Here is a 17520-nt window from a genome sequence, read left to right as displayed (position 1 = left end):
CTTTTACGAATGTTCCTTAGAAAAAAACATTACTGGTGTGCATCTTGAGACAAAACAATGGCACTGACATATTTTAAGATATGTCAGTGCAAGTTACTGTCAGTTAAAACAGCTCAAACATGCATTTTAGTCTGGGACTAGTTTAAGCCTTGTAAAAATCAAGAAACAGTTGATTTGCGAGGAGAGCAATCATGTTTATATCAAAATACTTCTGAACACCTCAATATTGCAATAAATCAAGATTGACCCAACAGCCTCTTAAACATCTACAAACACTAAAGTCTCAGTTAAGCTCAAGTGCTTAGAAAGGGCCTTCAAAAAGGTCTATTCAATATAACGGATAAATAAAATATTGTTAAGTCAAATTAAATAGTCAAAGACTTGCACTGGATGTGCTGGTTTCGGCCTCATCACCGGCTGCAGCCATGTCCTCATCTTGTATATGAAACACCTGCAATTCAGCAACTACCTGCTAATGCACTCACATTTGCGTAAAGTAGCCTTGTTGACAAGTTTGGGTAAGTAAGAGCAAAATGCACATATAGTACCTTCAATGCCTTGTAGATGGCGATAGCACTTCTTTTGTAGCAGAAATAAACTGCTGCAGAAAAACTTAGGTGCCATGCAAAATGAAATTAATCGCAAATTTACTCATTACAAATGTATTAGAGTAAAGAGTACATATACTTATTAAAATGAAGTAGAGAGTAAAAGTTGTTTGTGTCCATTAAGTCCACAAGACCGTAGGGTGTCCCATTTGTCATTTTAGGTTTCAGAAGGGTGTTTGCAAGCGCCCACTTTGTGGCCGATATACGTCCTCGATGCACACTTTTGCCATTATCAAATTTCGTCATCAGAAGAGTATGCACGTATTGTACGCACACAGCCGGATTTTTGTAACCGCGCATTTAATTTTTTGCAGTAATTTGTTTATCCACAAGGTGGCAACCGTGCCCTGGGGGTGTCGATTCACAAGGTAGTCAAAGAAAAACTGCATAAACAGAACAGACCGGAGCCCATGCAAGCGTTTGCGGCAGATACGCACCCTCGATGCACACTTTTGCCGAGCCTGCAGTAAAGCGAGCTCTTCTACCTGACAGTCAAAGTGGCATTACGTCACAAAAGTGTGGACTCAGAGGAGACCATTTGGGACAGGGCCTTACTCAAATACTTGACACCACTGAAATCTTGACAGTAGTTTTTAATGCCAAAAAAGGTTTTGCGCTGGCAAGCTGTTAGTAAATCTGGCCCATAGTCATTAATTATAAGTATAAAAACAACATATGTTAAATTTATTACAAAATATTCAGATACAAATATACAAGTAGTTTGTGGCATTGGAGCTCACAGTAGGGGTCTCTTTGAAGGTTATATGCTTATACATTTTGTGCAAGTCTGACCTGGTCTTTAAGCTGTTTGACGGAGTGTTGCAGGGTGAGGATGTGGCCGAACAGAGGGCTCTGCAGGGCTTCCTTCAGAGTGCCGAGCCTGTCGCTGTGGGTCCACTCTTCTCTCTGCACCAGCTTGGACTGCAGCCTTTCCAAGGCCTGGAGCACCTGCTGCCGCTCGGAAGCAGACACTGAGAACACACACAGGCAAGATATTAAGCATGCAAAGAAGGATTAAATACAGTACTGCTTGGATGCTTGCTTGGATGAAAATTACCAAAATGAGTGATACCTGTCGGTACGTTCTCGTACATTGTCGTTCTCTCGATAATTCAGTGCAGATTTATCTGTGAAAGTAGATGGAAACGGATATGTTTGAGCTCCATTTTGATCTTACATTTTTTGATCTTAAATGTCAATGTCTTTGCACAAATATAATAATCATAATAATCATAATTTAATGGATAAGAGTGATCAAATACTGTAAATTATCAAATTTGTTATGTAAACATTGTACCTCTTTACAATACTTTTTCAAATTAGATATGCAGACATATGTGTGTGTGTAAATAACGTAGCATAACTTAAAAAAAATGTATCTACACTACTGATGTTTCCTATTTTTTTATATTAAATGTTGACTTTCATACTTTTCACTTTCTATAACAGTGGGAACCCTGCAATGGTTAACTTATAGTTAACTTATAGTTTAATTTATCAAAGATAAATCAAGGCATCTTATTAACTGAAGACTCAAGTAACCAAGTCTATAATCTATAACAATATCCTTTATAATATCAGATAACAGTTTCTGTTCACGTGAGCAGCCAAAGCAAAAGTGAGAGTATTTACCTTACTTACCTACAATATCCATACACAAATTAGAACTTTGTCGACTTATACTCCCTCATAAAACACAATCCAGCATTTCAAGTGTTGTTTAGGGCTGAGATTGAGTCTTTTTTTTCCTGTACGTGTGGGTTTACACCTGCGCGAGCCTCACCTGAAACCAGGAAGTGCGTGATCATTCAAGTTTCCGCGAACTTTATTTAGTTAAACACAAGATAATCATTATGTAACTGAAGGATAAAGATGTGTTTATATTTCTACTCTCTAATTAAAGCATTATTTATATTATGTCATATAATATAAATTATATAAACGGAATCAAACAGGTGCATAAGCGTAAAACACCGAGTCACCACTGAAATCAGTGCTGTAAAACTTTGTGACAGTGTAAATAAGACGTTAAAGAATCATTCTATCAATCGAAAAGTGCGTTGTTTTAAAATATTAATGAAAAAAATCATAACTTGAAAAGAATGAAATACAACATTATACAAAAACGTACTCCTGCTTCCCAATACAAAAACCCCATTATGTGACACAGGCTAGCGCAGTTAGCCGGTTATAAAGTTGATTATCGCCATCAAACACCGCGAATAAGTTTAACCGATACTTGGTTTTAAGTGCAAACTTGCTATTCAGAACAATCCGGCTTTACTAAGTATATATATTAAGTTAAAGGCGTTAAATAAGAGAATTCTGAGAGACTTACGTGCTATGTGCGCGGCGAATGTAGTGCACTGTTTCTTTAAGAGCCCCAGTAGTCACGTGACAGTTCAACATGGCGTTTCACTGGAGGAGTTTGATGCGCTTTCGATCAGCAACACGGCCGCTGATCATCTTCACCTTCTGCCTGTCTGTCATCCACAGCCTGGGGAATGATGTGGACAACTGTGATAAACTGCAGTTGGGACAATATCCTTTCAAAATTGCGTAAATATATTGGGATCGTTGAATCAGTTGCCTGCTAGTTAGCATTGTGGCTGTAATTGATGGTTATTCATAATATAAATGTGCTAATTTAACATACGAGTCATTATTTAACATAATTACGGTACAAATATTACGGTTTGGTGTTTAGATTTGTGATTTAATAGTGTATAGATTAGAGTGATAGTTATATATAGGTAATATGTCCTGCATAGCATATATCTGTTTGCTCTGTTTAGACCTGTTAGAGTATTTCAGATGTGTTTTTATTATATAAATGCGTAAATTAATTACATTCTATATCTATATATGTTAAACGGACATAATGATGAACGACATGCCACCGATGATCATGTCCACCCTGTCTGTGATGGCTCATGTCACTCATATTCGATTATTGATTGGTATTTTCCTGTTATTACTGTGAAGCTGCTGTGAAACAATATGTATTGTGTAGAGCACTATATAAATAAAGGTGACTTGAAATGACTATTGGAAATCAGCTTTAAGATTGCTTTAAGATTTAAAAACCATTTGATTCTTCCTTAACAGTGCTTAGGTATCTGTGTAAAGAACCCAAAATAGATGATGCAACTCAAGAACCAGAAAACTGCAAGGACCGGTTGGCCTGGGGTGGGTCAGCTGTATACATTTCACTATTTAAAATGCTTCTACGTTCATAATTTATTGTAATATATACGTCATATATTACATTTTATATATATATATATATATATATATAACAGTGTAGAGTATAAATAGAGTACAAGATTATATATACTGTAAACAATGTATTATATAGTGTATAATAATTTTAATGTATTATATGTAATGTATATGAAATATTTATGCATAATTTATTGTAATATACAATATATTACATTGATTATTTATCTATTTTATATAAATACATACATACATTAACAGTGTAGAGTATACATATATTACAAGATAATATATAAATATAATATATAATGTTATGTGTCAGTATATATATTATTGATGTTAATATACATTTGATAAATATATAATAATTAATATATAATTACATAAAATAATATATATATTGTATTAGAAATAGTTTATAATATTATATATATTATCACTGTAGTATGTAATATACATTTTATAAATAATATATTAAAATTATATAATGTAATGTAAAAAAATTATAATATTTTAATTATATATATATATATATATAATTTATAATGGCACCTCATGGCAAAGAACTCTCTGAGGATTTGAGAATTAGAATTGTTGCTCTCCACAAAGTTGGCCTAGGCTTTAAGAAGTTCAGTAACACTCTGAAGTTACAGTACAGTGGCCAGGGTCATAGAGAGAGGTTTTCCAAGACGGGTTCCACTCGGAACAGGCCTCGCAAGGGTTGATCAAAGTAGTTGAGTCCTCGTGCTGTGCATCAGGTGCAGAAGCTGGCTTCAAAAAACATATGCATGAGTGCTGCCAGCATTACTTTAGAGGTTGCAGAAGCGGAAGGTCAGCTTGTCAGTGCTCAGACCATAAGCCGCACACTGCAACATGTCGGTTTGCATGGCCGTCGTCCCAGAAGGAAGCCTCTTCTGAAGCTGGCTCACAAGAAAGCCTGCAAACAGTTTGCTGAAGACAACCTGTCCAAGAGCATGAATTACTGGAACCATGTCCTGTGGTCTGATGAGACTAAGATAAACTTGTTTGGCTCAGATGGTGTCCAGCATGTGTGGCGACGCCCTGGTGAGGAGTAGCAAGAAAATTGTGTCTTGCCTACAGTCAAGCATGGTGGTGGTAGCATCATAGTCTGAGGCTGCATGAGTGCTGCTGGGACTGGGGAACTGCACTTCATTGAGGGAAACATGGATTCCAACATGTACTGTGACATTCTGAAGCAAAACATGATGCCCTCCGTTCAGAAACTAGGCCGAATGGCATGATAATGACCCCAAACACACCGCCAAGATGACAACTGCCTTGCTGAGGAAGCTGAAGGTGAAGGTGATGGAGTGGGGAAGTATGTCTCCAGACCTGAACCCTATTGAGCACCTGTGGGGCATCCTCAAGCGGAAGGTGGAGAAGCACCATGTGTCACATCCAGCAGCTCTGTGATGTCATTATGGAGAAGTGGAAGAGGATCCCAGCAACAACCTTTGCAGCTTTGGTGAATTCCATGCCCAGGAGGATTAAGGCAGTGCTAGATAACAGTGGTGTTCACACAAAGTATTGACACTTTGGTCACAGTTTTGACATGTTCACGTAGGGTGTACTCACTTTTGTTGCCAGTTAATTAGACAATAATGGCTGTATTTGGAGTTATTTTTAGAGGACAGTAAATCTGTACTACTATACAAGCAGCACATTGACTACTCTAAAGTGTATACAATTTTCATTTCTATAGTATTGTCGCTTGAGAAGATATACTAAAATGGTTGCTGAAATGTGAGGGGTGTATTCACTTTTGTGAGATACTATATATATATATATATATCTAATATATATATATATATATATATATATATATATATATATATATATATATATATAATATTTATTTATTTATTTAAAAAATATTATAATAAAAAAATATATGGGTCTACAATGCCAGAATATGCCTGATACCAGTAACATGTCACTACATGACTTGTGATATATTAAATCAGGAATCTAAGGCTGTGTTGTCATTGCAGTGGAATGCTTACCTGCTCCAAACATCAGCTGTCGGCTGTCAAATGGAACACAGTTCAAATTCAGCGGTGAAGAGGTTGGGTTCAACAAAAGTGTCCCATGTCGAAATGTGTAAGTCAAACTTTACCTTCATGACATGGCCTTACATTGAGTATGTATTTAATTTTTCTTTGTAAGTAATCTATTAATATATTTTATTTTGTGTTACATTAGGAGTGGTTACTCATACAAAGTGGCTGTTGCTCTGTCACTCTTCCTGGGATGGCTTGGGGCGGATCGGTTCTACTTGGGATACCCGGCCTTGGGTAAGAAACTACCGTCTTTACTGTTGGCTAAATGTGTAGGTCACTAGGCCATGGATCCAGCGTTGCATTTTTCTCTTTTTTTTTGGCTGTGTGCCGTTGCCTGACATCACCTCTTTCTGGCATCCATTTACCCATCAATAACTCATGAAAATAGGGGTGTGCAGCAGAGCCAATATTTGTATCTGTATCTGTAACAACCTCAAAATTATTTGTATGTGTATTCAGATAAAACCGGAAGTGAGCATGGTTTTAACCGGAAGTTTGTGCATTTACGATGTCTGTGTCCATGGTTTTAAATGTATAGCCTATCTGTTTCCTTCGTAGTAGTTATCATTGAACAAATATGCCTTGTATAACTCAAAAAAAAAAAGTTTTTTTATTATGATTATAACATTTATTGAAATATCTTCTAACTGTCGGAGCCAATAGCCTCATAGTGCTGTTCTGCTTCGGGCAACCCGATTCAGTACCTTAGTTGATTATTACTCTCAGAGAGCTGGTTTGGTTTCTGATAGACACACAGACGGCAACACGGCTGTTTTATTTGTGATCATGCTGTGCTTATTTAATTTATTCGTGTAGCTATCATATCGCATAAGGTTTAAATACACATATAAAATAGTAGAACATGTGTATGATGCAGTATTTTAGTTGATATTACTCTTGCCAAGCTCTGATTTCAGAGAGATGCATGGAGACGGCAACACGGCTATTTGATTTGCGCTCAATTAATTCATAAAGTTTACATTCATTCACTTGACACACTCATTACTGCATAGTAATTTTAGATGTGTATGTATAATTTCGTGCTATCCCCTGGCTCACCTGTTATTCCGCAAACACGAGGAGTGACTGTGTCAGCCCAATATTTTTTCTATTATTCGGCAGAATTATTCATTATTTGTTTTGAAGCCATTATGCATGCCTTTACAAATACGTTATTCGGCTTCAGGCACATCCCCACATGAAAATATCTTGTGCTAGTGCTGCACTATAACACAAGGGACCTTTAGAACTGACAGAATCAGTCCTGGATGTTCTGCTGTTGACATCATCTCTTGCCTCCTTTCCAAGGACACACCTTTACACCAGATGTTCTCTGAGTAAGAATCACACAGACTGATTTTCTTGTATCGATCTTGATATTTTTCTTGCACTAATATTGATTTTAAGAGGCAGATATAGACATAGTCAGCGCTGACATGGAAATCTGATTTGATACCGATAATAATAGGAAGATAATATTTATGGCCAGTAGCCAATGTGATTGTAGATTAGTGGTTGACCAATATGTGTTTTTGAAGGCCGATCCTGGTAATGAAATACATAGACTAGGGTGGCAGATATAATCTTGATTTTTTTTTTTTTTTTTTTTTTTTTTTTAACACCGTTTAACGATAGCAAATAAGATATAGACAAAATTACAGACTTTAAGTAAGCATTTATTTTACAAAATATTTCTTCAAATTTCACTAAAAGAATTGATTCTGTTTCAGTGTTATTTTAGGATTATTTATATATTATTATAGTTTTTATTTATATTTTAGCTTTTATATTTTCATTTCATTTTTTGCTCTTTTTTTCATTTTTATTAATTTTTAGTGTTCATTTTTTATTTTAGTTTGTTTTATTTCACTTTTATTACTTATTTCAGTTAGCCACCAAGGCAACATTTCTAATTTTTTATTTATCTTTTCATCTAACTAATAGTTTTAGTTTTTGGAGTTTTTGGACTTTGGAAGTGACACTAGCAGGGCACAGTTATAATATTAAAAATCAATTAGAGTTTTACTACAGTGCAATAAATAATTACCACATTTATATTAATAAGTTTCAGTTTATGAAAAAAAACTTAAAAAATAAAGCATCTGGAAGTTAATTTGGAGAGAATTTTAGGGAAAAGTGTTTAACTGTCATTAAATTAATGTCTAAATGTGAAAAAAAAAACCCTGTGGTTCTTAGTGGTTTATATCTTTAAGCAATATAAAATAAAAAAGATGCTTTTGAATTTAGGGAGACCCAGCTTGTTTCCGCCACTGAATAAAAAAGGTATTTGCGCAATTTTCTCAGAATTGCATGATATAAAGTCAAAAATGCGAGTTATAAAGTCAGAATTGCAAGATATAAACTTGCAATTTTGAGAAAAATCTTTTTTCTTCAGAATTAGACTTTATAGCTCGCAATTGCGAGTTTATATCTCGCAATTCTGAGAAAAAAAACTCAAAGTTATGAGATGTGAACTCGCAATTATTATGTGGAGAAAAAAAAAAAAAAAAGTCAGAATTGTGAGATAAAAAGTCGCAATTATCTTTTAATTTTTTTTATTCCGTGGTGGAAACAAGCTTTCATAGATATGTCTAGGATTTTTAGGAGTCCCTCCATCACACATGGACTAAAAGGCCACAAAATGTTTGAATAAAGTTTTGATTTTGATTTAAAGACTGGTGGTTTTTGGCCTTTTTGTTAGTTTGAAGAACTCTAGACCTTCCCCTTTGACCACAATATAAACCGTCCCCAACATATCTACGCCTATTTTGAAAATAAACTCCTAAAACAAAAATCCCAGCTCACCGCTAACGTCATGAAACAGGTTTGGATCGCTCTTAATAAAAACTACATGCTGTTCACATGTGAGGCCAACAGTACCAGTCCTTACAGAGTTGTAGATCACATGCTGCTTTTCAGAACATGTGAAAAAAAAAAACATTAATGACCTTTTTTGAACACCTTGCTCTTTTTTTTTAGTTCCAACTGTTTTAACAAAACGAATCCGCATGCGACAACTAATTAACTAAAACAGTTCTCTTTACCATCAGATCTCATGGTGTTCGTCTATCCCATTGTGCAATTATCGTCATCGCATGCAGATGAGTTCAAGTCGTACATCTAAATCCCAAGGTTAGGCGGGATACAGCGGGAAGCTTCGTCTTTCTGCCTCTCTCCACGTTTTAAGGACTTCCTGATCAATTAAGCACCTGCGTTAGGACAAAAGGGCCTGGCCGTTTGAAGGTCCCCCTTGTTCCTGGTTTCTTTGTGCGAGGAGCGCGGGAGTTTGTGAAAGGCAGGCTCACACCGTGCTGGAGTCAGATGTATAGACGTGTTCATTGAGAGCGTAATAGCCCAGCAGCTCTGGGGTCAGTCCAGACCAGGTGTGGCTCAAAGGAAGGCCTGGACTTGTTGAGAAGACATTCTGCAGGTGGCTTTTTTGATATCCGTCCTGGAATCAACATGCCTAAACCCCTCAATGACCAATTATAAGTAATATTAGGGATGATTAGCAGCAATTATGTTAGAATCGCAGGATGGAAGGGGGTTTTTAATTGACTGCAGATCTCATGGGCTCCTGATGGTGTGTTTCAAATGATCTCTCAATCGACATCTAAAGTAGGCCTACTTAAATTTAAACCAAAATTGTTTATTTTGTGGTAATTATGTGTGGACATTATAAATTTCAACTTGGCTCATGAATATTAAGTGACAGTACTACCTTATTTGCTGGAAGGCAGGTAAGTCTTTAATGCACAAAGTTCTTCACGTGTAACACGCCAATTTCAGTTCTACGAATTGGCTGATTATTATAATTTGACCTTACAGCCTGTGGCACAGTGGCTTAAAAACAGCCTGCACTAATGCAAAAACAACATTTCCTTAGGTGCACATTAAATAGCTTTGCCCTCAAAATTGTTTTTCCTTGTGCTCATACAGAGAAGCCATAGAGAAAGTGTTTTTGGACACAAAGAGGTTATGATGGTAAGCTTTTCAGTATGTTCTTGGTTCACTCTTTGTTTGTTCCCAGGCCTGTTGAAATTCTGCACTGTGGGGTTCTGTGGAATTGGAAGCTTAGTGGACTTCATGTTGATATCTATGCAGGTAAGATACTTTATTTTCCAGGTTTTGGCCCATTTATACAGTTTACTTTTTCTTCTGCATGTTTTTTTTTCAAAAGTTGATCCATTTTTATTCTTTTATTTTGGTTATTGATACCTAATTTAATAGTTATCAGGGTTTTCATTTTTATTGGCTGTGATTTCATTGCTTCATACTTTGCTTACACTGAGGGCAGAAAAAATTATTTAAAGCTGCTGTCCGTAACTTTTTTTGGTTAAAAATTAAGCACGTTACCAGCCAGTGTTGAAAGCTATCTCCTTACCTTAGCCCGATTCACAACGGTAAGCTTGTAATAATGTTTTATAATTCAGGTGGCACTGGTGGGTTTTCGCGGGAAATTCGAGCATGTCGCCGTTTGTCTTTGCGTCATTGCGTCACGTCTGTTTACGTAAAGAACGAGTCCCAGCTAGTAGGCTATATCGCATGTGAGGCGGATCATTTATAGCCTTTTCTCACAGCAGCTGGAATAATTAAACTTATAATTTTGATGGCGGATTGTATGGCATGACAAATTAAGTTAGAGATTAGACTACAGAGATTGAAATCTACGCTAATACACACTAAATACACGTAGTCACGCAATGCTGATGTTGTTAACATTAACAATTTGAGAACAAAGTATAACAATAATAATAATTTGCATGGTTTGACGTGATCCGAGCTAAGCGATCGCTAGATTTACTCACCATTGGCAGCGCGATTTATTGTAATGCTTTTTTTTTCCTTGGTTGGTCAGAATAAAAGTGGCAGACATGTTACTTACTTGTTCAGTGTTTTCCGGTGAAAATTCTTACTTTGGTCATACTTCAAGACTACAATCTGTGATTCCAAAGTACAGTATCCACACCGGTCCGGTGACTGACAGCAAACATTAGATTCCCCCGCACTGAGGAGCCATGACGATACACAACCCACATAAAGATGATAATTCCGCAAACAACTGCAATTGCAGGTTTCAAACAGAGATGGCGACAAAGAGGCAAAACTTATGGACTGCAGCTTTAAGGTTTGGAAATGTGTTGCATCAGACCTAGTTGGTTCTAACAAAAGCAGTCAAGACGCATATGGTTTATACTTGAAAAAAAAGTTTTTTATTTATATATTATTTGTTTTGAAAAGGAATGATATTTGTCTTAAAATAATTAAGACTGAGACTTTCTTGGGAATGTTGCTTAACTGACTTTGTTAAATAAAAAAATATACATACACAGACAGATAGATAGATAGATAGATTTTGTGTTAAAATATCCATCCATTTGCTTAAGACCCTTAATAAGTGTACTGTACGTCACTGTGGATAAAAGCGTGTACTAAATGATTACTACCTTACATTTAGCATATTAGAGCTGTAACCAGGGGAGGCACTTTACCCACAATCCCGTAAATGAGCTGCAGACACAGAGACTCGGCACTGACTTGTACTTGAATGCTTGTGTTTGTATTCAGTGGCACCTGTGTCTCTCCTCCGGCGGCTCCAGCACTATGAAAGGAGCTAATGAGAGCGTCGTTTGTTTTTGCCACTGCCTCCTCCTCCTGTCCCAAGCCGCACGCTCCCACAGGACTCCCCTAACCCCCCATTAAAGGCCCCCTACACCTGACAAGAGAAAAAAGACGCTCCATTTGTCATCTTGTTAGGCCTAACCTCACCCTCTCCACTCTCATTAGGCCTCACAGGCCTGAATAAAACTATACATGCTCACCGCTGCCACTTCCACACGCCACCGATGACAGATATTTATGGCAAGCTCTTATGCATGTTGAAAGATGGCTCCAGGAATAATTATTACACGTACTTTAGAAATCCTCCGGCTGCTGCGTCATATGTTGAAAATGTTTGCGTCCCCCGCTTTTTTTTTGTGATTTGTTCAGATGTGTCTGAACTAATAGACGCTGGGGGAACAATGACTTGATGTTTTCCAACATGTTTCGACAGGACAGCGTGTTACGATACCTTACTCATCGGTCATCTCAAGAATAAGATGTCTATCAAGACTTTTCATCATTTTTAAGCTTTAAAAGTTCTGGCCTTTCAATCTCTTTCAAATTTACTGACTTCCATAAACACTGTGTGCCTCAAGTCCTCTGTACCTGGTTTGATTATCCATAGTCGCTGGCAGCACACTGCCTCAAAACAATACCTGTCCATTCATTGACAATTTCATGCTTCTGCTGGTTTATCATGACTCCTTCAGTTTTGTGTTCCTTCTCAGAAATACCCACTCTTTCCTAGCCGCAGTGGATAAATAAACCAAGCCTTTATTTTATAAAATGGCCATGGCGGCTTTGATTAACAGGGCCACTGCAGTGTTTATTGTTCTCTTAATGTCTTATTGAAGGCCCTGGGAGAGCAATGCTTTTAAGAAGTGCCTCTGGCAGCCAAAGCTGTCACGCGCTAACATTCTCAATTAGCTGTTGACTGTCGCGCCTCTTCGTTTTTAAATTGTGACACTTTTGATAAAGAGTATCCCCTTCCCTCGGGACCCCATTTGCGCACACCACTCCTTTCTAAAACCCCATATTTTATACAGCAAACTACCTTCGCTAAGAGCTGTGTCGTTCGGGAAATGTTTAGTTCTCTTTGAGAACTAATGAATAAACACCAGGGACATGTTACTGTTATTTATATTCATCGATATTCCCCCATGCGAGTCGCGCCACATTTCGGCCTTTTGAAAGTAATGATGCAAGATTAACGGCACTGTGAAACTTTAGGTTCGAGAGTGGAGGAATCAAACGAGTTTGATGGATCGAAAGTTAATGGCGAACATGAACGTGTTTAAGAAACTCTAGTCGACCGCCACACCAATCTAGACAACTCGCGGCCAATACCATTGCGAGAAGAAATGGCTTTTATTGGGCCACTGCCAGATGAGCGCTAATCTCGATATGGTAGAACACAGTGTCTGTGTTTGGTGGGCGCTTTTTTCCCTCCACCAGATGTGTGTTCTCATTATCATCCCGTCCCAAAGCGGAGCGGAGCAGAGCCGGCAGGGCCAGGTGTTGGGCACGCACGCCTGCAGGAAGCCATTACGCTGTCTTTGTGCGTCAGTCCAAGCATGTTGCTCGTATAGAAGCTGATCTCAGAACTGGCACGGGCCCCAGTTTGGGCTCTAGGCTCATTGCTGAAACTCTGATCTGGGGACTGTCCTTCGGGACACTCCTCCTCACTAGGACTCCGAAAGCAACCTCAATTACAGCACTGCCTGGGGTTAAACTTAAATTGCTTCCAATTCGGCATTACTGTCTTATAATTCAATTGCACAAGCATGAGCCATCTGAGGAGGACGATAGACCCAACCAGCCCACCTGGTATTCATCATTGTGTAATGTGGAATCATGTAATTGTCTGGTGAAAGATTACATTGTTATGTAGGTCTCCCTACGCCGCTCTGACATTTGAGACTCGTTCTGTTTGCTCTGGTATAGATTGTGGGTCCATCAGATGGGTCGGATTACATCGTGGACTACTACGGGGCACGCCTCACCCGTCTTTCGATAACAAACGAGACCTACAGAAGAACGCAGCTCTCTCCATGAAGACACCAGGTGAGGATTTCTTTGTTAAAGCTGTAAAAAACTTATCCAGGGTTGGACAGGAGGGTTATGAACCTTGTCACACAGCAGTGTCAAGAAAACAGGATAAGGGGCGTATGGGAAAAGTGGCATATTTTAAAAAATTTTCAAAGACTTCTTAATAATGCGCTGATGAGTGAAGGTCAGTGGTGATCTCAAGTGACCTCCTGAGGTATCAAAGCAAACTGGCAGACCAAGGACACCTTCAGCTGTGCTCTAAGCCCCCATCCACCACCCCTCACTCTCCTGTTCCCCAAAAAGGGCTCCCTGCTCTGGGGAGAGAGAGCGATTAAATGTCAAGCGTGCCGAGAGGACGTTGGGAAAACACAGCCAGGTCGTGAGATTGCACTTATTATGGCTGCATCTGTTGAATTTTGTCCTGGTACCCCACACACACGCTCTTGTAGACATCCCCCATATCCAAAGGAAAATATTGTCCACGTTCTAGACGATTCCTTATATCTGTGTCTGTCCCCTATCAGTTTCTGTTTCCTGCCAGTTCGGTTCTCTGGTTAACATTAGCTGCAGCAGTGGTAATGGCGGTGACAGGGGTGTTATGTGGAATGGGACCCATGTGGAGACCATTACTTGTTCTCCTGTGTTTACATTGTTCCAGCATAAGCCTCCGAAGAGACAAGGTCTCCATTCCACATCATTTATTTGCCACATCTCCTTGTCTTTCTGCCCCTCTTTTCTTCTATCTTGTTAGGACAGTTTCATGAAGCATGTCTAGTCTGAAAGCAGAGGCATTTTCACTGGAGAACTATCACTGACTAGGTTTATCTGTGTTTGACTTATATAAATTTATATATTATATCAGGCCATCACCTCATACCATCATCCTTGCTATTGCCTTGCAGCCTGATCCAAATTAGTTGATATGCCTAGTTCTGTCATGAAACTCTAGATGGCGCAGGCTGATGGGTCCTTAACGCCGACTGATGATATTCTCAGCGTTAACTACTTGGCACAAGCTGATTGTTCATGTCGCATTTGCAGCCAATGAGCTGCTGCTCACAACATTTAAATGGCTGTTTAACATTCACTATAGCAGTTTGCAGCACACTTTCAGAGTTCCTATGAAACCCTCCACCTTCCCCAGCTCCACCTGTATAGATCTACTAAGGGTAATTCAGCAGCAGCATTGTAGATCTATTCCGTCAAGACCAAATACATTAACATTGTCATATCCATTACCATGTTAAAATCTTATGAGAGTTCTCATGATAGAACCATGTGCTTTAACAAGACAAAACAGCCCAGAAGATCTTTAGAAGATCCCAAGGTAGATCTAGATAAATGTTCTCCAGATGTAGATTATCTAGGGCTGGTCTAGACCAAACCACCCAGATTATGATTATCTACACCCATATTTAGACAAAGCATCCTGTGTGGCTCACGTTAATACCTCCAGTCAAATGCAGTCCTTGTACACTGAAAAAAAAAAAATGTGCAAAAATTGTCTTTAAGGGTACAAAAACTTGCAACTGGGGCAGTATACTTAAAGTACCTTATCTACCCCTAAAATGTGCATATTAGTACCTTAGAGTAGTAATAGGAACCCTTTAAGTACTACTACAAGCCTTTCAGTTGCAAAAAAGGTACAAAGATGTCCCATTGAGGATACTACCTTACTGACAAGCTCTTGTACCCCTAAAGGTAACATTTTTTCAGACATTGTACAGGGCATGAAAACCTCAAATAAATACCAAGAACCAACAACTTAATCCTTTTTTCTGTTTTTTTATGCTTCAACCTTTATAAATAGGTTTCTCATGTTTACATCAGCTTTGGAATGAATCCAGAAACCCGAATGATGTTCTTCCTCGTATAGGAAAAATGACACTGATCCATTTCAGCATTGGAAACGTTCCCTGCCACATGTGTCTTCTTCAGTGTGGGAAGAGACTGATTTATCTTTTGCTTGTGTTATCCTGGATCTGCTCCCAAACAGAACTAACTCTTTCCATTCTGCTGTTTCAGGTGGATCTCAATGAGATGACCCACCAAATGTACAGGATCGTGTTATGTAAATGCCATCTTTTCTTTGGATATGCCTTTGCCGTTTCCAAACACAAAGACACATGAACATGCCAAACTATGCTCTGGGAAATACTGTAGTCCATGTCTTCTGGAGTTTGCAAATATAACTCATGTATGTGCTGAGCTAATGTTGGTCCCACTGCTCCAAGTTCTGCTCGGAACCTCGCATAGCTGTTTTTTCCACATGCCATCCATCCCTCTCTCTCTCCATCAATCATCAAGCTCTTCCTTTGAGTCACGCTGCTGGAATGTAGTCCATCAGTTGTTTCTTTTCATTCCGTGCCCACACTAGCTTCACATCTTTGGACGTTGTGTGATGTTTTGATGTTATTTAAACACTGTAAATAAAGTTTTAATATAATTTTCTGTGCTGGCATGTTTGGTACTTTGCACTGTTAGTAAAGATACACAACTTATCGGTTTCCCTATTGGAACCGGCCAATATTAGCGGATATTATTTTATGTCATTGGGCTGAATTGGCCGATATTAAAAGTAAATTTTTTCAGATTCAGACACTTTATTTGTATATGTATTTATTTATTTTAGTGTCAGCTGTCATTTTTGTATTGGCCATTACATAAAAATAATATCCGTATCAGTCAAAATAATCTCTTATTGTTAGGTATCATACAATATTGGGTGGTTTTTTTTTTTAGGTTTCTTGTAAAAGTGGCCCGTCGTTATCCCTTCTGATCTTCAAACAATCTGTGTCAGACCAATGTCAAGTGCTCCTTCAATTTCACTTGAGTGCGTCAGCTTGTCTGCCCTGCCTCAGTCCGTCACATTGCCATTAATACAGACTCCTGTAGAGGCTCTTCATCACGCTGAAGTGATTGCGGAGCAGGCCCGACTACGCCAATGTGTGTGCGCGCACGTGTGGACGAGCATGCTTCCTTATGAACTGCAGTGTCCTTGCTACAACACGTACGACTCTGCTTGGATATGTAAAAACAGATTTAGCCTGTTCCCCAGTGTCCGTGATGACGGGTGACCAGTGCTGCTTTGAGACTCTGCCCAAGCTCTCCTGAGCCTGCTTTAGGCATCTCTATAAATCTCCATGAAACAATAGTCTGGACAGCAAGGATTCGCTCGGTTTTAAGATGTTCAGTCGCTTTGAAAAGCAATTGCATGGTTCGATTTGAAGTATCATTCTTGTGCATAGCACTAACAGTGTGAGTTAAGCCCTGACGTTTACTACTTGGGCTCAGGGATTTAAACAAATCCTTAACCATAAGAATGTGCAATAACAATAATGCACCGATAAGAGTTTGAATTTGTTTAGATTAAGTATAGCATACCATATGGCTGTCAATGTGGTTAAATGTCTCCCTAAAAAGGAGAATAAGATAACTTTGATCTCAAACTTTTTAATATAAAAGAAAAAAAGCGATTCATGTGCAAGATGTTTTCCTAACCCCCTCCATTTTACCTCTTCTCTCCTCTCGAGGTCTTTTCTTGTTCTCCAGCAGTGCAGGGCTTATCAATAGACCAGCTGGATAAGAGACCAGAGATTTATAGTGCACTTCCCACAAGAGAGAGCAGCAGCTCTGGGACTGCACCCTCCCTCAGTGTGGAGGAGGCCATTCCTCATCCGGCCCTGGTGTTTTATAGGTGCAACCTCCATCTCTCCCTCTCCTGCTCTAGGTCCCTTTGAGATGGAGAAAAATTAAGAGGAGGAAACAGTTCGTGGGAGGCGTGGGGTGCTCCCTTTCATTTACCCTTCCAAAAACAACAAACTCCCAAAGGGGGAAGGGGAATAATCCTGCATTGCAGACCACATTGATTCCTTATGCAGCTGCATCAGGTGGGAAATGGGTCCAAAATCACTTACTCCATCACTTATTCACTATTTTCTATATGGTGCATGTCA

General features: G+C 38.6%; 2 protein-coding genes across 2 annotated transcripts in view; one reads left to right on the top strand and one right to left on the bottom strand.

The window, feature by feature from the left end:
- patj (PATJ crumbs cell polarity complex component) overlaps positions 1-2985 on the bottom strand; it is a 117948-nt gene extending 114963 nt beyond the window's left edge. Inside the window, 3 exon segments of the mRNA XM_051907584.1 lie at positions 1401-1579; positions 1681-1735; positions 2947-2985. Coding sequence (XP_051763544.1) covers positions 1401-1579; positions 1681-1702 — 201 coding nt within the window. The 5' untranslated portion in view covers positions 1703-1735; positions 2947-2985.
- tm2d1 (TM2 domain containing 1) lies at positions 2983-16010 on the top strand. Its single transcript, XM_051907587.1, has 7 exons — positions 2983-3149; positions 3724-3797; positions 5843-5951; positions 6054-6145; positions 9942-10015; positions 13460-13579; positions 15590-16010. Exons 1-6 carry the CDS (start codon positions 3016-3018, stop codon positions 13568-13570), a joined length of 594 nt encoding a protein of 197 aa, XP_051763547.1. The 5' UTR covers positions 2983-3015; the 3' UTR covers positions 13571-13579; positions 15590-16010.
- Positions 16011-17520: the final 1510 nt, after the last annotated feature.

The sequence above is a fragment of the Ctenopharyngodon idella genome, chromosome 10, assembly GCF_019924925.1.
Source record: "Ctenopharyngodon idella isolate HZGC_01 chromosome 10, HZGC01, whole genome shotgun sequence".
Lineage (NCBI taxonomy): Eukaryota > Metazoa > Chordata > Actinopteri > Cypriniformes > Xenocyprididae > Ctenopharyngodon > Ctenopharyngodon idella.
Note: the sequence above shows the minus strand (reverse complement) of the source record. Positions and strands in the feature narration are given on the sequence as shown.

Bases quoted from the DNA above. Each gene is read 5' to 3' on its own strand.
- tm2d1 (XM_051907587.1), top strand. From the start codon at position 3,016: ATGGCGTTTCACTGGAGGAGTTTGATGCGCTTTCGATCAGCAACACGG. The intron at 3,798-5,842 runs GTGGGTCAGCTG...TTGTCATTGCAG, and splicing joins CAAGGACCGGTTGGCCTGGG to TGGAATGCTTACCTGCTCCA. The intron at 10,016-13,459 runs GTAAGATACTTT...GCTCTGGTATAG, and splicing joins TCATGTTGATATCTATGCAG to ATTGTGGGTCCATCAGATGG.